The sequence below is a fragment of the Sciurus vulgaris genome, assembly GCF_902686455.1.
Source record: "Sciurus vulgaris genome assembly, chromosome: 7".
Lineage (NCBI taxonomy): Eukaryota > Metazoa > Chordata > Mammalia > Rodentia > Sciuridae > Sciurus > Sciurus vulgaris.
The window spans coordinates 121,596,997-121,619,021 of record NC_136467.1 but is presented as its reverse complement, the minus strand read 5'-3'; the positions used below and the strand labels follow the sequence as shown (position 1 = coordinate 121,619,021).

The 22,025-nt window shown below is 48.4% G+C and overlaps 1 protein-coding gene and 1 long non-coding RNA gene across 7 annotated transcripts in view; both read left to right on the top strand.

Moving 5' to 3' along the window:
- Positions 1-252: 252 nt before the first annotated feature.
- ARMC12 (armadillo repeat containing 12) overlaps positions 253-22,025 on the top strand; it is a 32,484-nt gene continuing 10,711 nt past the window's right edge. The window contains exons 1-3 of one of the 6 annotated variants that reach the window (XR_013765353.1): positions 1,470-1,569; positions 5,863-5,995; positions 7,132-7,715. Coding sequence is in view for 3 of the 6 variants with exons in the window: in XM_079148787.1 (XP_079004913.1) it covers positions 9,982-10,225; positions 10,902-11,047; positions 11,625-11,759 (525 nt within the window). In the remaining 3 variants the exon portion in view is untranslated. The other 5 variants (XM_079148785.1, XM_079148787.1, XM_079148786.1 and 2 more) reach the window with 5 other exon arrangements.
- Positions 6,637-7,737, top strand: LOC306666612. The gene is made up of 2 exons (XR_013765356.1): positions 6,637-7,252; positions 7,389-7,737. It is a non-coding gene; the product is annotated as an uncharacterized lncRNA (long non-coding RNA).

Genomic DNA, 22,025 nt, shown 5'->3' with positions numbered 1-22,025 from the left:
GACAGCAGGATGCCACAGCTGGAGAAGGAAGTGTAAATATAAAGTGACCAGTGTAGGACTGGACAGAGGCCATATGAAACACACGGTACATTCCGGCCCCAGTGTAACAAACTGTACCAGCCTTTTTGAGAGCCAAGCACTGAGGAGGGGAGGGAAGAGAGCAGAGGTTCCTTGGAGGTTGGCCCTGCCTCCTCCTCCTCCCCCACTTCTCCCACAGCTTGGGTACAGCAGGGAAAGTCCCGCTGTTCCTTTTGCAACCACAGGAAACCTACCATCCCTGCTCACGATCTGTACCCAGTGTTCCTTTCAGCAGCTCCAGACTGGGAGGGAGCAAAGTGAGTGTGTGGTGGTGGCAGGAGGTCAGGCACCACAGCAGCCCAGGTAACATCAGGGGAGGTGGCAAACTTCACTTGAACACAGCGTGTTAAGGACTGCAAGGCAGGTACAGGTGACAGGTGAGGAAGTGCCTTGCCCAAGGTCACACAGCCAGTTGTTCACCAGGGTGGGACCAGAGTGCATCCAGAACTGGGCAGTGCCGGGTGCCCTTGAGTGTAGTATGTAGGAGTGGCAGGCCAGGGAACAAGCAGTTCCCAGGGATTGAGGGTGGGGAGCCCACATTCAAGGTTGTCCCTATGCCTTGGTTGGCTTTGGGCAGACCAAGATTGGGCACTGTCCCCTATGACCCTCCCAAATCTGCCCTCCTTAAATTTGAAAGATAATGCATGTAAAGTGCCTATCGTGAAGGCTGTTTTGTGATGATGTCAACCAGAATGAGTCACCTCTACTCCACCCTCCCCTCTCCTCCTGCACACACACACACACACACACACACACACACACACACACGGCTCAAGACCTAGAACCTCCTGGGATTTTTCTCCCATATCACTATCTTCTTCCTTTTGGTTCCCTTTATCTGTTATACACATTTGGTACTTACCACCTGCTGGCTTCAGTTATTATTTAACCCCACACTCGGGGTGTTTGTCTCTTCAACTGGTCTGCAAACTGCCCAAGGGCAGGAAATCATTTCAATACACCCAGTATTTATTGAACATCAACTCCGGTGCCAGGCATGGCCTGTGAGGGATGAGTTGCGGGAGAGGGGGGAGGCTTCAAAGAAGCAGATTTTGTTTCTGCTTCAAGGACTTTCTAATCTGGTTAGAACAGGATTAGTAAACAGATCGCTAGAATAGGGGACAGGCCGCTGGCTGTGCCGTGGGAAAGGTACAAACCAAGTGTGTTGGGCTTTGGGAGGAGCCGGGATTCAGATTGGGTTGGTGAGGTTGCGAGGGACCTAATGAGCTGGAGCTGGAGGATGGCTAGACACGAAGAACAGGCACTCCTGTCAAGGACATGGTACAGCAGATGTGGATGTTGGAAGGAGGGAGAATAAAGGACTTTAGGAATTGTGTCAAACTTTTCATAACATCTTCAGCAGGACTCAACCCAGAACCTTTCTCACGTACATGCTCAGCATATAAATCCTTTGTCTCCTCCTCAGTTCAGAGGGGGTGGAACCTTCTGGACCAGCACTCAGCACTCAGTTGTCTTTCTGCAGAAAGATGGGTAAGGAGAAATCCCGGTTCTGAATAAACCAGGATTGGGAATGGACAAATGGAAGGGTCAGGCCTCAGGGGCAGTTTGGGGTCCTCGTCTTACTCGCTGCCCTTCCTCCATCACTCCCATCCTACAGTGCCTAAGTTCTCCCGACTCCCAGATCCCTGCCAGGGGGTTCCCAAGCTGTCCAGTGGGCCGGGCTTGGTTTGCCAGTGCCGGGAACCTCAGGGCTCTCCGTGCTCCCGGCTTCTGCGAAGGATCAGGGAAGGGGGGCGAGGAAAGGGGAGGCTCTTCCTGGGGATAGCTGGAATTGGCCCCCTCAACACAGGCTTCCGTTGTCATGTGACTGCATCCCAGGTCTCGCAAGCCTGCGGCTGGCGTGCTCTCCTCCAGACTGCTGGACCGAGCGCTTGGGGGGCATGGGCGGCAGCTTCGGAGGCTCCTCTCTCGTGGACCTCCCAACACCTGCCCCCCAATTATGCCAACCCAGAGCCCTCACAAGCCTGGTGTTCCAACCCGCGGGGCAGATGGGCACGGAGAGGACTGGGTGCTCCAGGGCTGGTGAGTGCGCGGGGCTGCTGGGGCCCCCCCGGCGGGGGCGCCAGTCCCAGAGGTCGCGCGCCAGCCCCGACCCCAGCGCGCGCTCCCAGGGCCGCCGCGATCGGGAGGCTGTGACCGCGGCGAGGCTGCGCGCCGAGCGTAAGCCGCGAGCACAAACAAGGCGAGGAGGCTGGTGTGAGCGCCTGGGCCGGCTGCCAGCGCGCCGGGGCTGGAACACAATGTCCCGAGCCGGCGGGCGGGCGGGCGAGCGCGAGCGAGAACAGCCTGACTCAGCAGCTGGGTAAGTGGGTGTGCTCGCTCACCAGATCAACCGCTCCTGCAGCCTGCGGTCAGCGGCGGCCCGGCACCCGGAGGCGCCCCCGAGCGGGAGGGGCGAGCGCACCGCCCGCTCCCGCCTCGCGCCCCAGCCCGCCGCGGCGGCCTCCACGTGGCCGGTCCGCGCTGCCCTCTGCCTCCTGGTCCCGCCAGGACAACGTCCCCCAGGGCCCCGTCTGAGCACCACAGGGTCTGTCCCCCCGGAGTGGCGCACTCCTCTCCGCTTCCGACAGGTGTGGCCCGGCACACAGCGGCTGGGTACAAGTCCCACTGGGGACGTGTCCCGTTTCCTTTAGGTGTAGTCAGAGGTATGAGTTTGTTCTGGGGTGGCGGTGGGTAGGAAGCAGAGGAAGAGGATCCTAGAAGAAATAAGATATAGGGCAAAAGCTCTTTGTCCTCAGCTGACCCAGAGTTCAGAGTCTTCCTGTCCCCTCCCCTCAAAACCACTAGGCCCCTGAAGATTTCCTCCTGGGAGGGAGTAAGAAGCAGGTGGTGTGATGCTCAGAAGCCTGTGACTCTGCTTTTCTCCCATCCCCACCCTCCCACCTGACGCCACAGCAAAGACCCAGGAAGCCAAAAAAAATTCCTCCTTCCTCCCTTGTGCTTGCTGTCTCCTCTGGTTTGGTGGGGACATTGGGAGAATGGCAGAATCCCAGAGCAGGCTCTTGGAAAGGGGGGCTGTCTCAGCTCCAGGCTCCCGGGATGTCTGTAAGGTGCCCAGAGGGACGCCCTGTGCCTGGAGAGTGCCAGGGCAGGCAGGGAGGGGCTCTGTCCTCTGCCGGGTTCCAGGAAAGACCTTGGCAGGCAGTACAGGCCTGGGCTCCAGGGCCTTTGAGGGTGGGGCCAAGGGAGGGACCCTAGGCAGCAGAAGTGCCTCACCTGGGCCTCATGCCCCCAGGCCCATCTGATGGAATCACTGGCATGTTCTGTAGCCAGAGATCAAGAGATGGATGCCAACATGTTCCTGGGCCATATGGACTACCTTCCAATACATACAACACACTTCCCACACATGCTTATCACCCAGCCAGCCCCCACAAAACCCCCCAGAAGGGAGGCAGCTTTGCTGTCATCTACTCCAAACTTCAACTTGATGCATGAAATCTGTCCATGCATCCTAGGTCAGGGATTGCTCTGAAGCCAGGAAGGAATTACTGCCCAAAGCCTATCCCCATCTCCAAGTCCAGTCACATACAGGTCACCTGCCTTAACACAGCCTAAAAGTGACTGAACTCACTCAGGCCCCTTGTGCCAACTTCTCCTCATTGTCCCCTGTGACACTTTTAGTCCCCGAAAATCACTATGAAGGTGGGTTGAACTTTTTAAAAATATTTTTATTAGTTGTTGATTAACCTTTATTTGTTTGTATGTGGTGCTGAGAATCGAATCCAGTGCCTCACACATGCTAGGGAAGTGCTCTACCATTGAGCCACAACCCCAGTCCGAAGTTGGGTTAATATTTAACTGCTTTCTCTCCTTTGCCATCCTATAGCTGATCTGTTACCAGATTCTGCTAGTCTTCCTTTTGTGGCCGTTATTGAAAAATGCATTGTTTAGTCACTACTTTTCTCATTCACTCTTTCCTCTCCAGCCCTATAGATTCCACCTTTGATCCAAAGGGCTAGTCTTTCTGATCCAGGTTGTTCCTTACTCCTACACACCCTGCTGGAATAATCTTCCTCAAACACCATTTATTGTGTGTGTTATCAGCTTAGACTCCTCAGCCAAGCACACCAGGTGTGCCAGCTGCTATTTGTTCCATATGAAGGGGACCCAGATTCATTCATGACCTTTCCAGATCACTGAGTCTAGCACAGTGCCTGCTGCACAACAAGAGGACAGCAAATATTTCTCAAGTGACTAATCCATTTACTCATTCCACCTTCTCATCCCTCTACCTCTCTCTCCTAACTTGATCTCCCCATTCCCTATTTCCTATTGGCTTCCTGAGGTGAACTCAGGTCCTATTTTTCATTGCCCCCAAATCTTCAGAGGGGGCTAGGAAAAGGAGAAGCTGACATCCAAATTCATGTCAGGGAATTTGTGCCAAATACCACATGCAAGGAAAGACCTTGGATTTAAAGTAGAATGGGTGCAGCTGCTGGCTGGGAGTGTCTGCTCCTGTGAGAGACAAAGCCACAGAGGAGAGCAGAAGGCAGAAAGGAGAGGGCCACACACAACCAGTGGCTTTGAGGTTTACAGAGGGATCTTACCATTGAGAGAGTCTAGCCCACTTCACTCTGGGTCCCTGGTCTGATTTTCCTAGTCTTTCTGTTTCTTGGTACCACATCTCTCTCACCCGCCCCCCCCCCCCAGTGATCCCACTTATTGACGAAACCCAAAATCCATCTCCCACACCATTTTGATTGGTTTGTCATCAGCTTCAACTTCTCTCTGAGCCTTATGAGCGGTCTTCTATATTTTATTGCTTTAATTCTATCCTGTGATATGTTCAGCCCTTTCCTCCATAGGTTATAAATGCCTTTATGAAAGGGACAAGTATCCTTTGTTTATTGTGTATCATCTATTTATTTTAAGAAAGGAGCAGGAGGTAGGGCACTCAGGCTCACAGAGTTGGGTCTGGATCCTTGTTCTAGCACGGCTGCTGGGCCTTGGGTAGGATCTCTCTGAGCCAGTTTCTTCATCTGTAAAGGCCACTAGGAATACCTGCCCTGCAGAATTAGGGGAAGAACTCACAGAAACTATAAAGTGCCAGGAAAGTGACTGTTGAATGGTGAGCATACAATAGTTTGTCGTCCTTCTTTCTCAGCACGGTTGGAGCCTTCCCTTAATTGGGGGACCAAACCTTCCTTAACCCTTACCCATTCAGAGATACTTTGCACGTGAAAAGGGACATTATTAATAATTACACCCGTTCCAGGGACATAACCTGGGATGCGCGGCCACCATAATCGGTGAGGGCAGGATTCGGATGGAGCGCGATATCCCAGTGCCTAAGAGTCGCACCAAGCATGTTTGTTGAATGAATGAGAGGAAAAAATAGCTGTGCCTGTCTTAGTTTCTCGGACATCACCGAGCGGGGCTGCAAAGATTGAAAAGCCCGCCCCTGCCGCGCCCCCACCTCCACCCGCAACCCCACCCTGTCCCACAACCTACATTCCCTAAGGTCTGCCCTCTAGCCTGCCGGGGTTGCCTTGGGAGCAGTGACGTAACTCGAGGGGCGTGGCCTCTCTCCATCCTCTTCAGCAGCCCTTGGCCTGGGCTTATCGAATCCTGTGGGGAGGATGGGCTTGGAGTCCTTGGACCCTCTCCGCCCGCGCCCGGCCCAGCTGACTACGCCACTCCGCGGACCCTTGGGACCAGCCACTAGCTCGGGGCGCGCATTCCACCTAACCCTGGCGAGCTAGCGTGGGATCCGGGGAGTGCCGGCCCCTGTCCTTGGAGGCCTTTCTACCTTTCACCCAGGACTGGCCGGAGGAGCCTGAGAGGGGCCAGGCGCTCAGCTCAGCGTTGCTGGGCCTGCTACGGGCGGGGGAAGGTGGGACTGCTACCCGGCACGCGGACGCCCGAGAGCCCGGGAGAGAAAGAGTTAAGCAAGGTGCCGGCGCCGGGCGCGGCGGGAGTGGAGGAGGGGAGCGAAGAGAAAGTGAGAGCGGGGGCGGGGAGGGGGAGGACGGGAGCGAAAGAACATCCTGTGCCCGCCGCCGGATGCGCTCGGGGGAGGAGGGAGTCCGGGGAGGGAGAGTGAGGTGGGGGGAGGCCCGGGGTGGAGGAGGCGCGGCCTCCGCCCCCACCGGCCCTCCTCCTCTGCGGGCGCGGCCCCCACCCGCTGCTTTTGCCGTTTTCTCTGGGTCTCCAGCCTTCGCCGGAGTAAGGGACTACCCGGAGTTCCTCGACTCTAGACTCTAGTTCCTGGGCCGGGGTAAGCTTTAGCTGGGGAGGGGACGGTCTCGGAGAGTGGCATCCAGGCCCGCAGCCTTTTATCTCTCGATTTTGTGCCGGGAAGCTGGGGATGTTGAGCGTCGACTGTGCACCGAGAGGAGCTGCAGGTTCCCTCGGTCGATCCTGACAGCAGCACTTCCAGGTAGTCAATTATCCTGGAGGAGGAAACTGAGACTCAGATGATGGGATATGTCTAAATGCCACACTGCTGGGATTTGAACCCATGGCGGTCGGACTCCAAAGGGTTTTTCATTGGAGTGTGGAGACCCATCTTCTCTCAGCACAAGGGCTGGGTCGCTGCCAGGTAAAAGGTCACTCTCGGTATTGACCTAGGACTCTTTCATAAGAGGCCCCCCAGTAGCATCTGGAGCATTCTAATCTAGGAGGATTGCCAGAGCATCCGTGAAGAGAATGAGGCAGGAGGCTTAGGGTTGGATGGTTTAGGAACAAAGTAGCTCAGGGGAATGGACTGGGGGATACCTCTCCTAAATTAGGGACTTCGGGGGACTTTAAAGAGGACTCCGAAGTCACTCAAGGTAGTTAATTGACTTTTAGGAGTTGAGACTGATCAGCCTTAAGGCTTCCAGGGCGAGTGTCAGTGGAGGGGTGAGTAGTGTTCTTTTTCAGGCGCGCTGTCTGCCTTACCACACTCAAACATTTTGTCCAGGTGAAACCTCATAATTATTATAGTCAACATTGGTTGAACTCTGTGTGCAGGGCAGTGTTCCAAGTACTTTACTTAATCCTCACAAACAAGCCCATGAAGTAGGTAGGATTAGTCCCGTTTTGCAGGTGGAGAAAATGAGGCACAAAGCTCCCAGAGCTACCTCTGTGGCTGAACTGGTTTTGTACCCTGGAAGTCCCATCCCCTACACCAAGAGGCACAGAACACTCGAGAACATCAGCCCTGGAGGTGAAGAGCTGGTACCAATGGTACAGAGGTGCAAGCCAGGGCAGCCTGTGTCCTTTTCTTGGTGAGGGTGGGTAAGGAGCTCATGACTGCTTCTGTGTATGTTGACCTTAGACTTCTTTCTGGCCCCCCATTCCAGATGTGACATTCTTGATGTGATGGAAAACAAGACAAGAAAATAAATGAAGCCAAGTTCCCAGGAGTTGCAGCTTTTAATCATTCCCTAAAAACATTTAAACATACCTGCCACAGGGCGTGGTGGCACAGGCTGTTAACCCCAGCAACTAGGAGGCTGAGGCAGGAGGATGGTGAGTTCAAAGCCAGCCTCAGCAACTTAGCAAGACCCTGTCTCTACATAAAATATAAAAAAGGGGCTGGGGATGTGGCTCTGTGATTAAGTGCCCCTGGGTTCAACCTCGGTACCAAAAAATAAAAAAATTAAAAATAAAACATCTACCAACTATTATCACCATTTCATTAAAGAAAATGTTATTAATTATCCTTAAAGAAGGAACACTGTGAATCAAAACAGACACTCCTGCTGGGCACCCATGGTCCCAGCTACTCAGGAGACTTGAGGCCGGAGGGCCTCTTGAGGTCACACATTTGAGACCAGCCTAGGCCATACAGCAAGCCCCCATTTCTGAAACAAAATAACAACAAAAATCTACCAGTCATCCCCAAGAAAGGAGTCATTGACTTTACACTGACTAATAGATGCTCCTCTGTCTTTTTTTTTTTTTTTTTTTCATTGTACTGGGGACTAGTGAAAATGTCACCCCGGGTATGACTCTGCCTCTGCTCCCTCTGAATCATTTGAGGGCAGAACCAGAAGAAAGGAGTGTGGCAGGAGCCCAGAAAGAACCCTCTCTTGGGAGGTCTTGAAAGAACAGATGACAAATCTGAGGGCTGCCGAATCGGCTCCGTAACATTGAGGGGCAGCAGCTGTGGGCAGAGCAGGAACCTTGCTCTGAGGTCTACCCAGGTCTGCCCAGGGAGCCTTGGAACCCAAAATGACAGTTGCTGCTCAAGCAGCTATTTCCTGCCTGGAGGTGATGGGGTACTATGGGAGCTCCGTAGCCCTGGGCCTCTGCTCACCCATCCTTGCAGTCCATGTAGTCACCCCCATGGGGCTAAGGGCTAGGAATGACCCTAGACGAGGGCTGGGGATAAAAGAGAGGAGAGGAAGAGATGACTGCTGACATGTGGCCTGTTTCCTGCCTGCAGCCTAGGACGGACATAATGGGCAGAAGTTCTGAGTGGCCACACCTGACCAGCTGCCAGCCTTCAAATGCTCTTTCCCATTCCCCTGCCCACCCAGGGGCAGCTCAGGACCCACAGCATTCTGTCCCGGCTCTCCTGGGACCAAGTGGGTGAAACCCTGTTCTGGTACAACCACGCTTGACACTGGCTTTGGGTCTGACCCTAACTGGGAAGTTGTCATCTCCCTGTTCTGTACCAGAGAGGCAGGCCAGAAGGTGTAGGGAGACTGATAGAAGGGAATGGTCTGTTTGCAATGGTCCATCCTAGTGGTATAGATCAAAGCCTCTAAGATGGTGCCCATACTCTGGGGTGGTCGCACTTTCTGATTACAGGTCTCAAGCCTCATCCCACCTATGAGGAGGCTGTGCAGGGGTGTGCCACCACCCTTCATGGCTAAGGCACAGACCTACCCCCATTTTAATCCTGGAGTTTTAGAATGGAAGATCTGGATCCCCTTGGGTTTTACGTGCAGAAACAGACCCAGGAAAGGGTGGTTCCTTTTCCCTCAGGGTCACTCAGTTTAGATGGGCCTGGAGCTCCACTTTCCTGACTCTCTGTCATTGTTCTGCCCCCAAACCCTCAAAGAATGAGGGGACATGACAAGTACCTGCCAATGCCGAAGTCTATGCTGGGTTCTGGAATGCAGAGACAACTGTCCTCAGGAGCTTTCCATCAGACAGACTCCAGGGCCACCTGCAGAAGCTGGAAAAGGATGGATTTACCTCATGCCTGCAAAGCTTGATAGGGTGTCCACTTCGTTCAACCTTCCAGAGGGGCAAGGGAGCCCTGCCTGAAGAAATGCACCAGGTCCAGGGGCAGATCTATGGTAGAGAAATCAAAGACCTGAAGGCTAGGAAGCTGAAGGAGGGGGTCAATGGGCACATCCCAGTCTCCCAGAAATGCCGAAAGGCCCCAGCCAGAAGTGGGTGTCTGCTGCCCTCTAGTGGAAGGAAGGGCAGCCCCTGGAGCTACCTGCTGGGCCCCTCCAACCTGGCTCCCCTCAAGAAAAGGAGATTGGAAGAACCCATCTGCCCTGCCTGCTTGTTTTTCTTTTCTTTTCTTTTTTCTTCCTTTCCTTTTTTATATTCCTTTACTTTCTCCTCTCTTCCTCCCCCCCTCCCATCCTTCTTTCCTTTCCGATGCTGGGCACGGAACCCAGGGCCTGACGTGCTAGCTTGGTGCTCTACCACTGAGCTGCGCCCATCTGGCCCCTGCCTTTTTATACCCACAGAGCCTCCAGCTTCACTCTGCTGCCTTGAGGGCTGAACCTTCTCTCTCCTTTCAAGCACCCCTGGTTGCCCCACTTCCCAACTACCCCCTCCATCCCATTATCTCTCTATTTTCTTTTGTTGCCTAGGTTTCAATTCTGGTACCCTGGTTCCTGGCCCTGCCAGAGTTCTGGTTCCGGAAGGCCTTTCCCAGGTGCCTAGGGCATAGCTCCCACCCGGGTACAAGGCAGTGTTAAAGATATGGGCAAGAGCATCCCCCGGTACCTGGGGCAACTGGACATCCGCAAAAGTGTAGTGGGCCTGGCCACAGGTGCTGGGGCCCTCTACCTGCTCTACAAGGCCATCAGGGCCGGCCTAAAATGCCAACCACCTCTCTGCTCCAATTCACCCATCTGCATCGCCCGTGAGTGTCCAGTCCCTGGGGAGAGGGCTCGGCCCCAGGAGGCACCTGCTTCTGAGGCCTCCCCTGTAGGAAGGCCCAAAGGTGACTCCTTCAAGTTCCTCTCTCCTTCCCCTTTCTCTTCTCCATTTTCCTCAGGAGCCCTGCAGCACCCTAGGGCAGCCCCTGCTAGAGATGCTAGTTTGGAGACTCTTGGGTAGTAGATCTCACCAGGTGGATCCCCAGGATTAATCTGGCAGGTTTCCAAATCCTACCTTCACTTTGGCTTCCAGGGGTACGCTTCTTGGAAACTTGACGTCAGCAACTCTCCCCATCCCTCTCTTATCCAGGAACTTGAGACTTCAGGGAAAGGGAAAATTGGGAACCTACATGCGCAGAGTTTCCACTAGCCTACATGGTACTTTTGTGCAAAGTCAGAAAAGAGGCACTTTCTGTGAGATCCCTTAATTGCCACATGCTGGAATACAGTTGCCACATGTTGATTACAATGAATCACTACTTGTTACTGCCCCATGCCAAACAACTGAGATAGTAAATACACAAATATATGACATAATGATATAGACAGTACATCAGGTAGGGTGCCCTTGTGCAGTACACACCCTGTTCAACTGGTAGTGCATGGTAGTCCTGCATATAACAAGAAGGCTCTTCTGAAGAGCCAGACAGCCGTGTCCCCAGGTCCTTCTCCCCTGTGTCCCAGCCCATTCTTTCATTACTTCTGAGTTCACATTCTGAACTGGGTGGGGTGACTGTCTAGGACTGGCCATCGAGCGAGAGCGCCATGGGCGGGACTCAGGTGAGCTCCGAAGACTCCTCAACTCTCTGGAGTGCAAGCAGGACGAGTACACCAAGAGCATGATCCTGCACAGCATCACACGCTGCGTGTACTTGCTGGAGGCCGAGGTGAGGGAACGAGGCGGAGCCCCTCCTAGGCCGCTGGCTGGGATCTACTGCTCCTGCCCTAGGCAGCCTGGCCCCTGGGGTCACACTCCTGCCCTAGGCAGCCTGGCCCCTGGGGTCACACTCCTCCTACCCTAGGCAGCCTGACCCCTGGGGTCATACTCCTCCTACCCTAGGCAGCCTGTCCCCTGGGGTCACATTCCTCCTACCCTAGGCAGCCTGACCCCTGGGGTCACACTCCTCCTACCCTAGGCAGCCTGTCCCCTGGGGTCACACTCCTCCTACCCTAGGCAGCCTGGCCCCTGGGGTCACACTCCTCCTACCCTAGGCAGCCTGGCCCCTGGGGTCACACTCCTCCTACCCTAGGCAGCCTGACCCCTGGGGTCATACTTCTCCCTGCCCTAGGCAGCCAGCCTGGGGTCATAGTCATCCCTACCCTTTGACCTGCCAGACTGCATCTTGGGATCTGTCTCTGGCTGATTGTGGGAAGGGCATGCTAGGGGGCATTTGGTGACATGGGGGGCATGGGCCCAGGACACCTGCTTCTCCTGCCTCTTGCATCTTTCCCCACACACTCCAGGCCTCTGCTTGTACTAATGATGACATCAAGCTGGTGGGTGACATGTTGGATGACAAGGACACCAGTGTCAAGATTCAAGCTCTGAACACACTTAAAGCTTTCTCTGGCATCAGGAAATTCAGACTTAAGATCCAGGTGAGCCCAGGGGTCAGCAGGGAGATGCCCATGGTCCTTTAATTGGCATGAGATAAAGAGTCACGTTCCAGAAGTTTGTCTGGGTCTGAGTTTGTATCCCAGAAATAAGTGGGGAAGAGTGATCAGATTCTCGGCAGGTTAGGAGAACCTTCCTATCTCAGGATGAAACTGAACCAAGGCATTAGTGGTGTCTCTGAACCCCCAGTAGCAGAATGCCCCCTGGATTCTTTGACACCACCCAATTCTCCAGTTGCCAGCTGGCTATCCCACAATTCAATTAAATTCTGACACGATGCAAAATTAGCACAGACTCCACAAATTAAGGGCTCAGCCTCACAAGACTACATGCCTGTCCAAAGTCTTGATTTCTGACCAACTGGCTATAAATTTGGAATTTCCCACAATCCCCTTTTCATGCTTGAAAATTTGCAAAAATGACGTGCAGCACTCAGGGACGGTATTTACACTGACCAGTTTATTATAAAATGCACAACTCTGGAAAAGCCAAATAAAGGAGAAATAAGGCAGGGTGTGGGACCGGGAGGGGCTCCTTGTCCTCTCTGGGCAGCCCCACCCCCATCCCAGCCCACAGTAAATTCAGCATCTGGGAAGCTCTCCGAACCCCGTCAGTTAGCAGTTTTGCTGGAGGTTCATTATGTGGTCGTGATTGATTCCTCGTTGGCCATTGGCAGTTGAACTCAACCTCCAAGCCTGGAACTCAGTGTGGGGCTGGAAATCTCAGGTGACTAAACTTGTTCTTTATGGTAACCAGCCCCCATCCTGACGAGACCTACGGACTCAGGGAGGTGGAGGCAGAGGCAATGAGCTCCCATCCTTCCCATCTCAGAAAACAAAAACAAAACCTCCTCTCCTTTCACCTTCAACTCTCCCTCTAGCAAAAGGTCTCTCTCTCTCTCTCAAGTTAAAAATAAATTAAATCGAATATTTAAAACTTACAAAGATTTATGGATAAGATAAAAAGAATGATAATAGCGCCAGGAGTGGTGGCGCATGCTGTAATCCCAGTGGCTTGGAGACTGAGGCAGGAGGATTGTAAGTTTGAGGCCCGCCTCAGTAATTTAGCAAGCTCTAAGCAATTTAATGAGACCCTGTCTCAAAGAAAAGAAAGAAAGAAAGAAAGAAGGAAGGAAAGGAAGGAAGGAAGGAAGGAAGGAAGGAAGGAAGGAAGGAAGGAAGGAGAAAGAAAGAAAGAAAGAAAGAAAGAAGGAAAGAAAGAAGGAAAGAAAGAAAGAAAGAACAATGAAACACACCAGACCCAGCAGACCAAGGCCAGGAATTAGAACATGACCACCAAGACACTCTCCCCCCTCTGCCACTGCTCAGCTAAGTCACTGTGGTCCTGCATTTTATCAATTTCCTGATTTTCTTGTAGTTTTACCACACATGCATATAGCCCTGCATATCTGCCTGCAGAGCAAGGCAGAGAAATTGGTAAAACATAGCTTGGGATGTTGTTAAGCTTTATTTATGTGGAAGTATGTGGTGTGTGTGCTTCTGTTCCCCGCCCCCCAACAGTGCTGGGGATTGAACTCCGTGCCTCATGCATGCCAGGCAAGCGTTCTACCACTGAACCATACCCCTGTCCTTTGTTTCCCTTTTCTCTGCTGTGTAGTATTCTGTTTTATGAATACCCTACTTACTGTTTGCCCACTGGTGGGCATTTGCATTCTTCTCAGGTGTTTGCACCCCTGCTTGTCATGAGCCTGTTGATGCCCCCTCCCTTGCATCCCTGGGAGCGTTTCTCTAGGTGTATATGCAGGAGTGGAAGGGCTTGTTCAGAAGCTGTGTCCAACTTTTCCAGAAGGGTTGTATGAAAGTGCACCCCCGCCAGCCCCACTCAGTCCTCCCTGTTGTGTTTTTTTTAACATTTTGATTCATTGTACACAAATGGGGTACAACTTTCCTGTCTCTGCTTGTGCACAGAGGAGAGTCACTCCGTTTGTGAAATCATACATGTACATAGGGTAGTGATGTTTGTCTCATTCTATTATCTTTCCTTCCCCCCGCCCCCTGTTGTGTTTTAACCTCATCAACATTTGATAATTTCACATGTTAATTATTTGCATCAAACTTTTTGGAGGGGGAGAACTAGGTCTCTGCTTTCTGGCTGCCTCTCCTTCCTCAGTCAGTCCTCTTGGTTTCTCTGACGTTGATCCTCAAGCATATCGGAATCATCTGGTTGAAAGCAGATACTCTGGGGCCCCAAGCCTGGAGTACAGTTCAGCAGAAGAGCTTTGCTTCTCGCAGGTCCTCGGGAGGGCCTGGGCAGGTGGGCCGGCCTCTTCCTCCTTCCCCGGCACCTGTATTCTGAAGATTTGACTACTCCTCTCTCCGGGAGAAAATAGTTGTTCCCGGTCTCACTTTCCCCTGGCTGTGTTCTCCTGTGGCCCTGCAGCCTGCGGGCGCCCGGATGCATTCGGGGGGCCAGCTGCTACTGGACACGCCCATTTGGACGCTCTCCAGCCCCTCCAATCCCACACTTGCAATATGGAGCTCACCCGCCATTCTGAGTCACCGCCTTTCCAGATGGTCAGCCCACTCTGGTCTTCCTCACTCGCAGCATAAGGTGCACCGTTGGTGAAGGGCCCCATATCCTTGTCCTCCCAGACACTGCCACCGTACACTCCGCGTTTCCCACTCCCTGGCCCTGGCACCCGCTGGTCCCTCTTCCTGAAAGCCTGCCCCGGACTTTCTCACCGCTACCTGCCCTTCAGGTCTCAGCAGACCGGGAGGGTGGGGGCAGGAAGAGCAGGCTGCAGAGGGAATTCCCGCTTCCCCTTCAGGGTTCTCCATCCCTCCTACAGGGCTCAGCCTCAGTGCCTGCGGCCACCGTCTTGGTGGCACCCCTCCGTCCAAGCGTCTTGCGTTTCAGAACCCAGATCTCTTTTTTCATTTCACAAAGCCCTTACTTTGTGGCACTGCTGGAGAGAAAGCGGTGGGCCCAGTAGGAAAGGTCCCTGTCCTCATATTCCAACAGACAAGTCAAACACAGAGTGCTTCTTGTGAGACGGCTGTGGGGGACATAAAAAAGAGGGGGGAGGGGGAAGCTGGGTGGTGGCGCAGTTTCAAAGGAGGAGATCTTCCAGGTCCTCAGCGTGAAGAATCTGTGAGGCCAAAAGCACCATCTATAAGAGAAAAAAATTGGCAAGTCAGACTTCAATAAAATTAAATTAAAAAACGAAACATTTGCTCCATGAAAGGCCTATCAAATATAGGAAAAGACATCTGGCAGACTGGGAGAAAATACTAGCAAACCACGTATCTGACAAAGGACTCGTCTATATTATATAAAGAGCTCTCAAAACTCAATAAAAGAACGCGAATCCAGCTAGAAAATGTGCAAAAGATACAAAGGCAGAGTCACTGAAGGGAGGTAGGGGTTGCAGATCTGGGCGTGGAAAGACATTTGGGTCAGCTTTTTTTGTTGCTGTAAACAAAATACCCAACACGACCAGCTGAGAGGAGAAGTTTATTTGAGGCTCACAGTTTCCGAGGTCTCAGTCCATCCATGGTGACTTTGTTGTTCTGGGTCCAAGGTGAGGCAGTAGGTCACGGTGGAAGACAGTGGAGGATGAAAGCAGCTTGGGACGTGGCAACAGGGAGGAAGCAGAGAGAGCGCCACGCGCCACACCCCAAAGGCTGCCCTGTGACCCCCTCCTCCTGCTACCCTGCCTGCCCACAGTTACCTCTCAGTTAATCCATATGGGGGGGACGCACGGATTAGGTTAAGGCTCTCAGAACCAAATCACCTCACCTCTGAAATTTCTTGCACTAACACATGAGCTTTTGGGGGACAGACACCTCATATCTAGACCATAACACTAGCCACTAGAGAAATGCAAATTAAGACCATGGTGGGGGCTGGGCTTGTGGCTTCGGGGTAGAGCGCTTGCCTAGCACATCTGAGGCACTGGGTTCCATCCTCAGCAGCACACAAAAATAAATAAGTTAAATAAAGGTCTGTCAACATTAAAAAAACTTTTAGGAAAATAAAATCAAGATTAGTGACAATTCCAAATGATGGTACAAATGTAAAGAAACTGGATGTCTCATGTGTTGCCGGTAGGAATGTAAAATGAAATAGGCACCAGGTGTGGTGGCCCTTGCCTGTAATCCCAGTGACTCAGGAGGCTGAGGCGGGAGAATCTCAAGTTTGAGGCCATCCTCAGCAACTCAGGGAGATCCTGTCTCAAAATAAAAAATAAAAAGGCCTGGGGAGGTAGCTTGAGGGTAAAGCATTCCTGGGATCAGTCCAGTACTGAAAAGAAAGAAATGTACATTTTTTCAATGACTAGTTACATTCCTGTGCTTATATCCTAGAGGAATGAAAACTTACATCTGCACAAAAGCCTATACACAGTTATCCATGGCAGCTTTATTTGTAATAGCCCTAAACTAGAAGCAATTAAATGTCTTTAAGTAGGTAAATGACTAAACAAACTGATTCATTCATACTGTGGAATACTACTCAGTAATGAAAAGGAATAATTTTTTTAAACTTTATTTTTTTTATTAACTTTTAAAATTTTTTTTTATTTTTACAGACTGCATTTTGATTCATTATACACAAATGGTGTACAACTTTTCATTTCTATGGTTGTACACAATGTAGATTCACACCATTCATGTAATCATATATCTACATAGGGTAATACTGTTTCATTCTACTATCTTTCCTTTCCCCACCCTCTCCCGCCCCATTTTCCTCTATACCATCCAAAGTTCTTCATTCTTCTCCTCCCCCCTTAACACCCCTGCTCCTTATGTATCATCATCCACTTATCAGTGAAAATATTCGACCTTTGGTTTTTTGGGCTTGGCCTATTTCACTTAGCATGATATTTTCAACTTCATCCATTTACCGGCAAGTACCATAATTTCATTCTTCTTTAAGGCTGAGCAATATTCCATTGTGGATATATACCACAGCTTCTTTATCTATTCATCAATTGAAGGGCAACTAGGTTGGTTCCACAATCTAGCTATTTTGAATTGAGCTGCTATGAACATTGATGTGGCTGCATCACTGTAGTACTCTGATTTTAAGTCCTTTGGATATAAACTGAGGAGTGGTATAGGTGGGCCAAATGGTGGTTCCATTCCAAACTTTCTGAGGAATCTCCATACTGCTTTCCAGAGTGGCTGCACCAATTTGCAATTCCACCAGGAATGTATAAGTGTGCCTTTTTCCCCACATCCACGCCAATACTTATTATTGCTTGTGTTCTTGATAATAGCCATTCTAATTGGAGTGAGATAAAATCTTAGGGTGATTTTTTTTTTTTTTTGGTGCTGGGGATTGAACCCAGGGCCTTGTGCATGCAAGGCAAACACCTCTGTCAACTGAGCTATATCCCCAGCCCTTCTTAGGGTGATTTTAATTTGCATTTCTCTAATTACTAGGGATGATGAGCACTTTTTCATATATTTGTTGATCACCTGTATGTCTTCTTCTGTGAAGTGTCTACCCAGTTCCTTAACCAATTTATTGATTGGGTTCTTTGAATTTTTGGTGTAAAGTTTTTTTAAGTTCTTTATAAACTTTGGAGATGAGTACTCTGTCTCAAGTGTGTGTGTGGAAAAGATTTTTTCTCACTCTGTAGGTTCTCTTTCACATTATTGATTATTTCCTTTGCTGAGAAAATGCTTTTTAGTTTGAATCCACCCCATTTATTGATTCTTGCTTTTATTTCGTGTGCCATGAGGGTCTTGTTAAGGAAGTCTGATCCTAAACCAACGTGATGGAGATTCGGGCCTACTTTTTCTATTTGGTGAAGGGTCTCTGGTCTAATTCCTAGGTTCTTGATCCATTTTGAGTTGTGTTTTGTACAGGGTGAGAGATAGGGGTTTAATTTCATTTTTCTGGATATGGATTTCCAGTTTTACCAGCACCATTTGTTGAAGGGGCTATCTTTTCTCCATTGCATATTTTTGGCACCTTTGTCTAGTATGAGAAAATTGTATTTATGTGGGTTTGTGGCCGTGTCCTCTATTCTGTACCATTGATCTACCTTTTTTGGTACCAATACCATGCCGTTTTTGTTACTACTGCTTTGTAGTAGAGTTAAAGATCTGGTATTGCGATACCCCCTGTTTCACTCTTGCTGCTAAGGATTGCTTTAGCTATTCTGGGTTTCTTATTCTTCCAGATGAATTTCATGATTGCTTGCTCTATTTCTGTAAGGTACATCATTGGGATTTTAATTGGAATTGCATTGAATCTGTATAGCACTTTAGGTAGTATGGCCATTTTGACAATATTAATTCTGCCTATCCAAGAACATGGAAGATCTTTCCATCTTCTAAGGTGTTCTTTAATTTCTTTCTTTAGTGTTCTGTAGTTCTCATTGTAGAGGTCTTTCACCTCTTTTGTGAGATTGATTCCCAAGTATTTTATTTTTTTCGAGGCTATTGAGAATGGGGTAGTTTTCCTAATTTCTCTTTCTGAAGATTCATCACTTATGTATAAAAATGTGTTGGATTTATGAGCATTGATCTTGTAACCTGCTACTTTACTGAATTCACTTATGAGTTCTAAGAGTTTTCTGGTGGAATTTTCTGGTTCCTCTAAGTATATAATCATATCATCCGCAAATAGGGATAGTTTGAGTTCTTCTTTTCCTATTCGTATCCCTTTAATTTCTTTTGTCTGTCTAATTGCTCTGGCTAGAGTTTCAAGGACGATATTGAATAGAAGTGGTGAAAGAGGACATCCCTGCCTTGTTCCAGTTTTTAGGGGGAATGCTTTCAGTTTTTCACCATTTAGAATGATATTGGCCATGGGCTTAGCATAAACGGCCTTTACAATGTTAAGCAATGTTCCCACTATCCCTATTTTTTCTAGTGTTTTGAGCATGAAGGGGTGCTGTATTTTATCAAATGCTTTTTCTGCATCTATTGAAATAATCATGTGATTCTTGACTTTAAGTCTATTGATATGGTGAATGACATTTATTGATTTCCTGATGTTGAACCAACCTTGCATCCCTGGGATGAAACCCAGTGATCATGGTGCACTATCTTTTTATTTATTTATTTTTTAATTTTTAATTTTAATTAAAAATCATAAATTTACATAGGGCAATGTTGTTTGATTCATTTTGTTATTTTTTTTCCCTTCCCCCCTCCCCTCCCACCCCTCTTTTCCCTCTATACAGTCCTTTCTTCCTCATTCTTACCACCCTCCTTATCCCTAACCCTAAACCTAACCCTAACCCTAACACTAACTCCTCCTACCCCCCACCCCCGTATGTCCTCATCCGCTTATCAGCGAGATCATTCGTCCTTTAGTTTTTTGAGATTGGCTTATCTCACTTAGCATGATACCCTCCAATTTCATCCATTTGCCTGCGAATGCCATAATTTTGTCATTCCTCATGGCGGAGTAACTTTCCATTGTATATATATGCCACAGTTTCTTTATCCATTCATCAACTGAAGGGCATCTGGGTTGGTTCCACAGTCTGGCTATAGTGAATTGAGCAGCTATGAACATTGATGTGACTGTATCTCTGTAGTATGCTGATTTTAAGTCCTTTGGGAATAGGCCAAGGAGTGGGATAGCTGGGTCAAATGGTGGTTCCATTCCAAGCTTTCTGAGGAATCTCCATACTGCTTTCCAGAGTGGCTGCACTAGTTTGCAACCCCACCAGCAATGTATGAGTGTACCTTTTTCCCCACATCCTCGCCAACACCTATTGTTGCTTATGTTCTTGATAATCACCATTCTAATTGGGGTCAGATGAAATCTTAGGGTAGTTGTGATTTGCATTTCTCTTATTACTAGAGATGTTGAACATTTTTTCATATATCTGTTGATTGCTTGTACATCTTCTTCTGTGAAGCGTCTGTTCATTTCCTTGGCCCATTTGTTGATTGGATTATTTGTATTCTTGGTGTAGAGTTTTTTGAGTTCTTTATAGATTCTGGAGATTAGTGCTCTATCTGAAGTATGATTGGCAAAGATATTCTCCCACTCTGTAGGCTCTTTCTTCGCATTGCTGATAGTTTCCTTTGCTGAGAGAAAGCTTTTTAGTTTGAATCTATCCCAGTGGTTGATTCTAGCTTTTATTTCTTGTGCTATGGGAGTCCTGTTAAGGAAGTCTGATCCTAGACCAACAAGGTGAAGATTTGGACCTACGTTTTCTTCTATAAGATGCAGGGTCTCTGGTCTGATTTCGAGGTCCTTGATCCATTGTGAGTTGAGTTTTGTGCAGGGTGAGAGATAAGGGTTTAATTTCATTCTGTTGCATATGGTTTTCCAGTTTTCCCAGCACCATTTGTTGAAGAGGCTATCTTTTCTCCATTGCATATTTTTGGCCCCTTTGTCTAGTATGAGAAAATTGTATTTATTTGGGTTTGTGTCCATGTCCTCTATTCTGTACCATTGATCTACCTGTCTATTTTGGTACCAATACCATGCCATTTTTGTTACTATTGCTTTGTAATAGAGTTGAAAATCTGGTATTGCGATACCACCTGCTTCGCTCTTTCTACTGAGGATTGCTTTAGCTATTCTGGGTTTCTTATTCTTCCAGATGAATTTCATAATTGCTTGCTCTATTTCTGTAAGGTACATCATTGGGATTTTAATTGGAATTGCATTGAATCTATATAGCACTTTTGGTAGTATGGCCATTTTGACAATATTAATTCTTCCTATCCATGAACATGGGAGATCTTTCCATCTTCTAAGGTTTTCTTTAATTTCTTTCTTTAGTGTTCTGTAGTTCTCATTGTAGAGGTCTTTCACCTCTTTTGTGAGATTGATTCCCATGTATTTTATTTTTTTTGATGCTATTGTGAATGGGGTAGTTTTCCTTATTTCTCTTTCTGAAGATTCATCACTTATGTATAAAAATGCATTGGATTTATGAGCATTGATCTTGTAACCTGCTACTTTACTGAATTCACTTATGAGTTCTAAGAGTTTTCTGGTGGAATTTCCAGGTTCCTCTAAATATATAATCATGTCATCAGCGAACAGGGATAGTTTGAGTTCCTCTTTTCCAATTCGTATCCCTTTAATTTCTTTGGTTTGTCTAATTGCTCTGGCTAGAGTCTCAAGAACAATGTTGAATAGAAGTGGTGAAAGAGGGCATCCCTGCCTTGTTCCAGTTTTTAGGGGGAATGCTTTCAGTTTTTCACCATTTAGAATGATATTGGCCATGGGCTTAGCATAGATGGCCTTCACAATGTTAAGGAATGATCCCACTACCCCAATTTTTTCTAGTGTTTTGAGCATGAAGGGATGCTGTATTTTATCGAATGCTTTTTCTGCATCTATTGAAATAATCATGTGATTCTTAACTTTTAGTCTGTTGATATGGTGAATGACATTTATTGATTTCCTGATGTTGAACCAACCTTGTATCCCTGGGATAAAACCCACTTGATCGTGATGCACTATCTTTTTAATATATTTTTGTATGCGATTTGCTAAAATTTTGTTGAGAATTTTTGCGTCGATGTTCATTAAGGATATTGGTCTGAAATTTTCTTTCCTCGATGTGTCTCTGTCTGGTTTAGGTATCAGTGTGATATTGGCTTCATAGAATGAGTTTGGGAAGGTTCCCTCCTCTTCTATTTTATGGAATACTTTGAGAAGTATTGGAGTGAGCTCTCCTTTAAAGGTTTTGTAGAACTTGGCTGAGAACCCATCTGGTCCTGGACTTTTCTTTGTTGGTAGGCTTTTGATGACCTCTTCTATTTCATTACTTGAAACTGGTCTACTTAAATTGTGTATGTCCTCCTCGTTCAGTTTAGGCAATTCATATGTCTCTAGAAACCTGTTGATGTCTTCGAGGTTTTCTGTTTTGTTGGAGTATAGATTTTCAAAATAGCTTCTAATTATGTTTTGTATTTCAATCGTGTCTGTTGTGATATTTCCTTGTTCATTCCGAATTTTAGTGATTTGGGTTTTCTCTCATCTTCTCTTTGTTAGTGTGGCTAAAGGTTTATCAATTTTGTTTATTTTTTCAAAGAACCAATTATTTATTTTGTCAATTTTTTGTATTGTTTCTTTTGTTTCAATTTCATTGATTTCAGCTCTGAGTTTAACTATTTCCTGTCTTCTACTACTTTTGGTGCTGGTCTGTTCTTCTTTTTCTAGGGCTTTGAGCTGTAGTGTTAGGTCGTTTATTTGTTGAGTTTTACTTCTTTTATTAAATGCGCTCCATGAAATAAATTTCCCTCTAAGTACTGCTTTCATAGTGTCCCAGAGATTTTGATATGATGTTTCTTTGT